The sequence below is a fragment of the Prunus persica genome, chromosome G7, assembly GCF_000346465.2.
Source record: "Prunus persica cultivar Lovell chromosome G7, Prunus_persica_NCBIv2, whole genome shotgun sequence".
In the NCBI taxonomy this organism is placed as follows: domain Eukaryota; kingdom Viridiplantae; phylum Streptophyta; class Magnoliopsida; order Rosales; family Rosaceae; genus Prunus; species Prunus persica.
In genome coordinates this window covers 21,150,263-21,159,828 of record NC_034015.1, presented here as the reverse complement: position 1 = coordinate 21,159,828, position 9,566 = coordinate 21,150,263, and the positions used below count along the sequence as shown (strand labels likewise).

At 38.3% G+C, this 9,566-nt stretch overlaps 1 protein-coding gene across 1 annotated transcript; it reads left to right on the top strand.

The window, feature by feature from the left end:
* Positions 2,046-7,952, top strand: LOC18771657 (probable sucrose-phosphate synthase 1). The gene is made up of 13 exons (XM_007204234.2): positions 2,046-2,562; positions 2,662-2,751; positions 3,198-3,439; positions 3,705-3,768; positions 3,902-4,600; positions 4,746-4,862; positions 5,011-5,142; positions 5,238-5,414; positions 5,703-5,756; positions 5,859-5,921; positions 6,003-6,944; positions 7,082-7,209; positions 7,432-7,952. The coding sequence occupies exons 1-13, from the start codon at positions 2,377-2,379 to the stop codon at positions 7,709-7,711; spliced, it is 3,174 nt and encodes a 1,057-aa protein (XP_007204296.1). The 5' UTR covers positions 2,046-2,376; the 3' UTR covers positions 7,712-7,952.

Sequence of the window (9,566 nt, the reverse complement as noted above, 5' to 3'; positions counted from 1 at the left end):
TAAGTTTATATAATAGTTAAAATGCATGGTGAGGCTAGGTAAAGGCCAACTTTTTGGGCATTTTTTAGGGTGGGCTTTTGATTAGACGTGTACCAGTTGTGCAAAACCAATAAAATTCTATCTGATCTGAACTCAGTGAGTGTATGCTTGCCTGCCTAAGCCTTTACGATGAGATTCTAGTTCTATTTGGTCCGATTGGAGGAGGTGAAGTCGACATATAACCACTAATTAATCTAATCTGTGAGGGAAGAATCCTTTCAAGTGATATTAGCTAGCAGGATCGAATCTGATCTGGTTATGTGTTCCGACCAATTGACATTGAACACGTGTTTTGTTGGTGTGTCAAGGTTGGACAACAACAACAACAAAAAAAGCATCATGCGATGGGATATAATAAGAATTTGCTTTCAGAATATAATATGCATGCATCAGCACCAACACTAAGCAACCATTAATATCTGCTTGTTAATTTATGGCTTCCGGCTTTTACACAATCTTTGCATTGCCATCACAAAAATAAAATATTTTCAAAACTGTCCCAATAATAATACCGCAACAAGCAAATTACAACCCTAATTCCTAAACAATGCCATTCACTCTAAGCAGTAAGTTACCAAATAAAGGAAACCGCACACACCCCAGAGCAGGATAAATTATAGAATATTACAGCAGTATAGTTACGTGATATATATTATATATATATTGTAATATGAGTGGATGATATGATTTAATTTCTTCCTTTTTAAAGAATAAATATTTATATTATAACACGTGTACAAGATATATCATATAATCCTACTATTCAATAGTATCTCCCAGAACAGAGCTGCAGAGATTTTTAAAAGTGTACGTCTCTTGTTTTGTTGGTCAATCATAAAAAATCACGAGTTTGAAGTTGGAAAATGCAAAAAGAGAAAGAGAGGTAAAAAAAAAGTCTAAACAAAATACCTATAAATGTGTAGACTTTAGAGGAGGAGGGGGGGGGGGGGTGTAAATGTCAAACGAAAAGAGAGGATATTACCAGAATGATTCCCTATTATTCTAATAATAATGAAAGTTTTTTCTCTTTTTTACTCAATCATTAAGTTGACGTGCACTTTAAACACTCGCAGGGGTACGTGGAAAGATCTCCTACCCTTCACAATCCTCGGACACTTGTCCGGACAATAATTATTTTTGCAAATTAAACAATACTAATTATAATATTGCTAAACTTTGGACATCTAGTCCTTAGTTTTGACCAAATTAAAAAATAAAAATTTAGTCCTTAGTCGGTTTATATGTTTTTTTTTTCTCTTTCAAATTAGTTGGTTTATACATTCGGTCTCTATTATGAACCATTGAATTGGGCACGAACCTGCATATTCCAACAAATAAAATACCGTTAGCTTATCAATCTTTTTTGTTTTCTTTGGTCTTTTAGGATTTTTGTATACTCCGAATTTGGAGTTTACCTTAAGATTTGTATGAATTAGGTGGTAGATTATAAAGGTTTTTATTTTGAGTGCTGCTAAACGAATCTTAAAATTGATTGAGTATACCTTATAATTTAAGTACATTTTAATATTTAAATTAAAATATAAAATTAACCAAGTACACCCGATCATAAATTCTATAGGCCGTTATTTTGTTATATAAATTAAACTTTGTGAATTGCTAATTTATCAGGGATTCATTTGATTATGGGTGAATATGGTGTATTTATTAAAATTACATTTGTTTCACAATTTAATATATATTTTCTGGTCATTTTAAATTAGGATAAATTAGTAATTTAATAAATAGTTTGGTAGTTAATATATAAAATTGTTTTTATATGCCCACTCTGTCACACCCGCGTTTGAACATTCTTCTCCCCGTACATTAAAGTTATTTAGAATATCGTTATTATAAATATATAAAATTACTGATAAAATTAATGTATTTAAAGCATCTTTTGACTTGAAAGTAATTTCTTGTATTTCAAGGTCCTCAAATGGTCAAGCCCTATATTGTCGACAGGGGGCTATTTAAAAATCCCAAATGTAATGTTTTTCATTTTAACCGTTTTAAGGCACAACAACTGAAGAAGGAAGAGCACAAACAGTCAACAAGAAGGCCACCATCACCACCCCACAATCACAATCACAATCACAGTCGACCACATGCATATAAGACTCTCCCCTGTCCTCAGCTCCTCTCCATTTCCCACTCTCCAGACTCGCAGAGTCTAAACATAGCTCTTTCTCTCTCTGTCCCAATTCTCATCCGATCGGCAAAACCAGCACACTCACTGCAACTCAGATTTGCTTTCTCAGTTTGTTTTTTATCTGCTAATTTTGCAGGCTGGGCCTGACAGAGTCTCAGAGTCCGAGAGAGACAGATAGGAGGGATTAAATGGCGAGCAACGATTGGATAAACAGTTACCTGGAGGCGATTCTGGACGTGGGTCCAGGCCTCGTCGACGATGCCAAATCGTCCTTGCTGCTTAGAGAGAGAGGCCACTTCAGTCCCACCCGTTACTTTGTGGAGGAGGTCATCACCGGCTTCGATGAGACCGATCTCCACCGCTCTTGGGTTCGCGTAAGTCTCACTCTCACTCTCTCTCTGTATTAATTCTCTTTCTGTTGTATTCTCAGTTTGATTGATTGTTCATGCTGTATGTATGGGATTCAATGATAGGCTGCGGCGACGAGGAGCCCCCAGGAGAGGAACACCAGATTGGAGAATTTGTGCTGGCGGATTTGGAACTTAGCTCGCCAGAAGAAGCAGGTTACTTCCTTTTGCCTTATTTTCTGTTTTTATTTTAGAAATTAATTCTTCTTTCCGTGATTTGTGTCTTTTTTTTTTTATTCATCTGCTTTCAATCGTAGCTGGCTACGGTATGTTTTGGCACTCGTAACTTGGAAGCTAAGATGATGGATGTGTTTCGTGCTTTACTCTGTAGTAATTTTCTGAGTGTCTATTTAAACGAATGTTTGATGTGAAAATTGCCGCTTTTTTCTGAGTGTCTATGTATGCGTTAATTTCTTCTACTGATCACTAATTTGTTAATTTGTAGTGTCTTCTCTATTTCGGATTTTAGAAAATGCTGTCACATGAATACACACTAATAAACAAAGGACACTGTAATTTTAGTTGGGAGAAAAAGGAAATAAAAGCATATGACCATTTTTCTTAAATCCTGGTTTTTCTTCATACTGTCTATTCTTCTGCAGCTTGAGGGAGAGGAAGCTCAAAGGATGGCTAAACGTCGTATTGAACGTGAAAGAGGTCGCAGAGAAGCTACAGCTGATATGTCTGAAGACTTATCCGAGGGAGAGAAGGGAGATGTAGTGAGCGACATATCAGCTCATGGTGATAATAGCAGAGCCAGACTGCCTAGAATTAACTCCGTTGACACAATGGAGATGTGGATTAGTCAGCAGAAGGGGAAAAAGCTATATATTGTACTAATAAGGCATGAACTGAACTTTACAGTTTTAAATGATTCGTTGGTGTTACATGGCATCTCAAATGACAATATTAGTTAACAACCATGCTTTCAGTATCTATAAAAGCATGGAAATGATAGTTTAACTAGCTGCTGCGGAACTTGATAAGAAAACTCGACTTGGCCTGATGGTGACTAACATGCATCTATCTCTTAATTTTGAGGCGTACAGAGTATGATCTCTGGTTCTGTATGACTTTTTCAATGTTTTTAACATCAAGTATCCATGCAGCCTTCATGGTCTTATACGAGGTGAAAATATGGAGCTCGGTCGCGACTCTGATACTGGTGGCCAGGTAATATTTTTGTTGTTAATGTGGTTTCACTCCCAGTCTCGGGTTGAATGTATCTTTGTTGTTTGATGTGATAATACCTTGAATAATTGCTTACATAGCTACCTGCATATTGTTGGATCTATATTCCTTTTAGGTTAAGTATGTAGTAGAACTGGCAAGGGCTCTGGGCACCACACCGGGAGTGTATAGAGTTGATCTGCTAACTAGACAAGTGTCATCACCGGATGTAGATTGGAGCTATGGTGAGCCCACAGAGATGCTGACTCCAATTAATGCAGACGGTTTTGCGGAAGAGATGGGGGAGAGCAGTGGTTCGTATATCATTCGTATACCATTCGGTCCCAAAGATAAATACATTCCTAAGGAAGAACTCTGGCCACACATCCCTGAATTTGTTGATGGCGCACTGAACCACATAATACAGATGTCCAAAGTTTTGGGTGAACAAATTGGTGGTGGGAAGCCAGTCTGGCCTGTTGCCATCCATGGACATTATGCAGATGCTGGTGACTCTGCCGCCCTTTTATCTGGTGCTTTAAATGTCCCGATGCTTTTTACTGGCCACTCACTCGGCCGAGATAAGTTGGAGCAACTTTTAAAACAAGGCCGTCTTTCAAGGGATGAAATAAACACAACATACAAAATTATGCGTCGGATAGAGGCTGAGGAGTTGGCCCTTGATTCCTCTGAAATAGTTATTACCAGTACTAGACAGGAGATAGAAGAGCAATGGCGCTTGTATGATGGTTTTGATCCAATACTGGAGCGTAAACTGCGAGCTAGGATCAGGCGTAATGTGAGCTGTTATGGCAGGTTCATGCCCCGCATGGTGGTAAGTACTGAGATCATTTTTCATATCCTTGTTTAAAGGTCTACGTACTCATGGCTTGCTCTTCTTGAAATACTATGCTGGGTTTCCCTGGTAAGAGACTTGCTTGTTTTATATACATATCTTACGATTTTGTAGTTCTCTGCAGATAATTCCTCCTGGAATGGAGTTCCATCATATTGTTCCGCAGGACGGTGATATGGATGGTGAGACAGAAGCAAATGAAGACCATCCTACTGCTCCAGACCCACCTATTTGGTCTGAGGTTCTAGTTACTCTTTATGCATTTACTTTGATGTCTTCCAGAAAGATAGCTGATGAGTCGTTTTGATATGCCCTGCTTTACAATTTTTAAGCCTTATGCTTGAGTATTATGCATTGACTGGTGCCAATCTAAATTTGTCATAATGCAGATAATGCGCTTCTTTACCAATCCTCGCAAGCCTATGATTCTTGCCCTTGCTAGACCAGATCCAAAAAAGAACATCACAACTTTGGTCAAAGCATTTGGAGAATGTCGCCCACTAAGAGAGCTTGCAAATCTTGTATGTTATCATCCTTGATGGCACTTTTACTGAATTGCCTTTGTTTCTGTTCCAATTCCATTACTTAACGTTTTTTTTTTTTCTGTACTCTACAGACACTAATTATGGGCAACCGCGATGGAATTGATGAAATGTCAGGCACAAGTTCTTCTGTTCTTCTCTCAGTACTCAAGCTTATTGACAAACATGATTTGTATGGGCAAGTGGCATACCCCAAACACCACAAACAGTCTGATGTTCCTGAGATTTATCGTCTAGCAGCAAAGACAAAGGTACCTTTTGTAGTCTATATCAGTGAAGTAAATTCAACTATATGTGCACTTTTATTGGAAAAATTGAAGCACTATTAGACATAGAAGACTACAGTAATCTCTAATGCCATACTTTTGCCAACTGCTGCTGGTATTTAATTTAAGTGTGCTATATCTGTGTTTTTGTTATTTAGTCCACTTCCATGCCCCTCCTCTCTCTCTCTCTCTCTCTCTCTCTCTCTCTCTCTCTGCACACAAAATGCATTTCCTTTTACTGGTTAATTGTTTCATTCTATTCCATTTTTGCAGGGTGTTTTCATTAATCCAGCTTTCATCGAGCCGTTTGGACTCACATTAATTGAGGTGTGTGTCTTAAAATTATCAGGACCTTTGTATGATATTTTTCCAATTTTTTTCTTTTCTTTTTTCAGAAACAAGTATAACTTCTGCTCTTTTATTGTACAGGCAGCTGCTCATGGTTTACCTATTGTTGCCACAAAAAATGGGGGTCCTGTTGATATTCATCAGGTATGGCTGCTAATCAGTCATAAAGAATTGATAGAAGGTTCTACATGTATTGCACACAACTGATTGGAGCTATTTCTACAGGTACTTGACAATGGTCTTCTTGTGGATCCTCATGATCAGCAGTCTATTGCTGATGCTCTCCTGAAGCTTGTTGCAGATAAGCAGCTCTGGGCAAGATGTCGGCAGAATGGGTTGAAGAACATTCACCTATTTTCTTGGCCTGAGCACTGCAAAACTTACCTGTCTCGAATAGCTAGTTGCAAACCAAGGCATCCACAATGGCAGAGAAGTGAGGATGGAGCAGAAACTTCAGAATCAGATTCCCCAAGTGATTCCTTGAGAGATATACAGGATTTATCTTTGAACTTGAAGTTTTCATTGGATGGAGAAAAGAGCGGAACTAGTGTGAACGACAGTTCTTCAGAATATGAAGGAAATACTGCTGATAGAAGGAATAAAATAGAGAATGCTGTTTTGGCATGGTCAAAGGGTATTTCAAGGGACACACGGAAGGCTGGGTTCTCAGAGAAAGCAGACCATAACAGTGCTGGTAAGTTCCCAGTACTGAGAAGGAGGAAACATCTTATTGTCATTGCTGTGGATTGTGATACCATTACAGATCTTATTGAAACTACAAGGAAGATTTTTGAGGCTACAGGAAAGGAAAGGAGTGAAGGCTCTGTGGGGTTCATATTGTCAACATCCTTGACGATATCCGAGATAAGCTCATTTCTGGTCTCAGGGGGCTTGAGCCCCAATGACTTTGATGCATTTATTTGCAACAGTGGCAGTGATCTCTACTATCCATCTATTCATTCAGAGGAGCGTCCCTTTGTAGTCGACTTTTATTACCACTCACACATCGAATATCGTTGGGGTGGAGAAGGATTGAGGAAGACGTTAGTACGTTGGGCAGGTTCAGTTAATGATAAGAAGACTGGGAGTGTGGAACAGATTGTTACTGCAGCTGATCAACTTTCAACTGACTATTGTTATGCTTTTAAAGTGCAGAAGCCCGGAAAGGTAAGTGTTTCTCAAAATCAATGAGTAATATTGTGCGTGTGCTTCAATTGATTAATATATACGTGTAAGTTTTCTGTAGTTTGTTAAATATTTTCACTTTGTGCATGATAGGAATTCTTTTATTTTTATCTTTCCAGGTTCCCCCAGTGAAGGAGCTTCGGAAGTTGCTGAGGATTCAGGCTTTGCGGTGCCATGTAATTTACTGCCAAAATGGGACCAGAGTGAATGTAATTCCAGTATTGGCATCTCGTTCCCAAGCCCTCAGGTACAATATTTATGTTGTCAAGGGTTTGTAGACCTTCTTGTTTAAATTGAATATTCACCCATGAAATGCCCTCGTGGTTGAAACATGGCCGTAGAGATCTTTTAGGAGGAGATGGAGGCCTAGTGAGTAGTGGAAGCAGCCACATTTTTTATGGTTAAAACTTAAACCTGTGAATTATATATGAAGTTTGATGACTGAAACAAGCAAATTGTATTCGTTCAGGTATTTATATCTTCGATGGGGTGTAGACTTATCAAAAGTGGTGGTTCTTGCTGGAGAATGCGGGGATACAGACTATGAAGGATTGCTTGGTGGGCTGCACAAAAGTGTAGTACTCAAGGGAGTTGCGAGCAATGCAATCAGTCAACTCCATACGAACCGAAACTACCCTCTATCAGATGTCCTGGCTCTTGACAGTCCCAACATTGTTCAGACCAGTGAAGGCTGTGGCAGCGACGATATCCGGGTTTCGTTGGAGAAACTCGGAGTTGTCAAGACGTAGAAATGTGCATTTGTAAAGTAAAGCCCATCCTCATAGCAGCATAAGCAATCTCTTCTTTCTATTTTGGAACCTTGCCCTCAAAAAGTTTGTTTGCGGGATTCGGCATAAATCTCAATACTTGTTTGCATTCATTCATGCTTCTCATTTCTTTCCAAAGTAAATGTTTTGTTACTTTCTTCTGTGGCTATGTTTACTGATTAAGAAATAAAGAGCCAAGCCAACGTCGCTTCTAAATTAATTATGTAGCTCTGCATCTTTGTCATCTGTCTCTACTATTTTTATATTTTCATCCGGGGATTTTGCTTGCTTAATTGCTCATGTCACCTGTGCGGTGCGATCGCTATTCTGTTCCTAAATTAGCAAGAGCAGCGGGTGGTAGATGGGGTCTGCTCTTTTAGTACACGTGGCAGCAGGCCATAATTAAAGCTACACAGAAGGGCACGTGTCCAGGAATCACAGATCACTGTACATCATTTACGTAAACGCAACGTCCTAACTTGCGGTTATTCCCGATCGAGAATAAAGACAAGCACCATTGTCACATCATAAGAAAAGGGCATTAAAGTCTAAACAACAATATAAACCAAAATTTCCTTTTGGTCCCTTTCCTAGAGATTCGATAAATTGGAACGATATAAACCGAATTTCCATAATACATTTATAATTATATATATATATATATATATATTTCTAACTACAAATTAGGAACATGATCATGGGAGCTGGATTTTGAAGGTGAGGTGAGATGGAGGTATAAAACGTTGGATTCAAATTATTTTCTTCTTCTTAATCTAGTGTAAGAATTCAGTAAGAAATAGGACAAATTTTGCTTTCAAAGTGAATTAACTAACAAGCAGTCCAGTAGTAATCAACTTCTTTTCTACCTTCTCGACCCTTCTCCCTGCTTCTCCTTTCTTCGTGGTCTCTCTTCTCTACAACCCCCTTTGGTTCTAGGGATTTTTCCCTGGAACCAATCCCTTCGGTTAATAAACCTGGCAATTTTCTTCTCCGTCATGTTATAGATATATTTTCCTCCTCAGTTTTATGATGGGTTTTACTTATCCTCCATTTTGTGCTGGGTTTTGGTTATTCCCAAGACAGGCTTTTAAAATCCTTTTTGCTGAAGAGGTAGAGTTGCTAGATCTTAATAGATATTTCATACTGGGTGCTGAGAGATCATGTGGGATGCTGGAGGTGTTATGGCCTTCTTTAGCCAAGTGGATGTTGAGCGGTAAGACCCTTTCACTTTTGGTGCTTTTGGTTCTTTGTTCATGTAGAATCAGTTTTTCTCATGGTCTCTATGTAGCACTGGTAGTGTAAAAGGTTTTCTTGATCCTCTATCTATTAACTCTGAGTGAGCTGAGCTTGAATTTGTAATAGTTATTAGTCACAGTCTTGCTGGATTTATTTCTTGATTTATTGTATGCAAGAACCTCCATCTGAAGTGTGTTATTCTTGTACATCTTTTCTATTTACCCCTTTATTAATGAAATTCTGCTTGTTCTAAATAAATATATAATAAATAATTTTTTTTTTAAAAAGAAGCGGTCCAATATAGTAGGCCACCTTTCTCTCCTCTCAAACAAAGGATTGGTACATTAGTGGTTGCTAAATGCCACCTAGACCCTAGAGGAAAATATTAACAATAAACCTAAGTCTGAAAATTAGAGTTCTTTTCCCAACAGAAAGCCTTACAAAAGGAAAATCCAAACTAAATAGAACATTCTCCTCAAGCTGATATTTTGAGAAATAGTTGGCTAACCAATATTATCTTATGGGGATTTTTTTTTTTGGTTACATTTGGAGGAAAGAAACTCTGGAGTTTCGATCTTGAGTGCCAAGCAAGGGGAAGAGG

What these genes read in the sequence shown, in the direction of transcription:
- LOC18771657 (XM_007204234.2), top strand. Translation starts at nt 2,377, where the DNA reads ATGGCGAGCAACGATTGGATAAACAGTTACCTGGAGGCGATTCTGGAC. An exon ending in CTATATATTGTACTAATAAG is followed by an intron (nt 3,440 to 3,704) that starts GCATGAACTGAA and finishes GTATCCATGCAG; the next exon opens with CCTTCATGGTCTTATACGAG. An exon ending in AAGTGCAGAAGCCCGGAAAG is followed by an intron (nt 6,945 to 7,081) that starts GTAAGTGTTTCT and finishes TTATCTTTCCAG; the next exon opens with GTTCCCCCAGTGAAGGAGCT.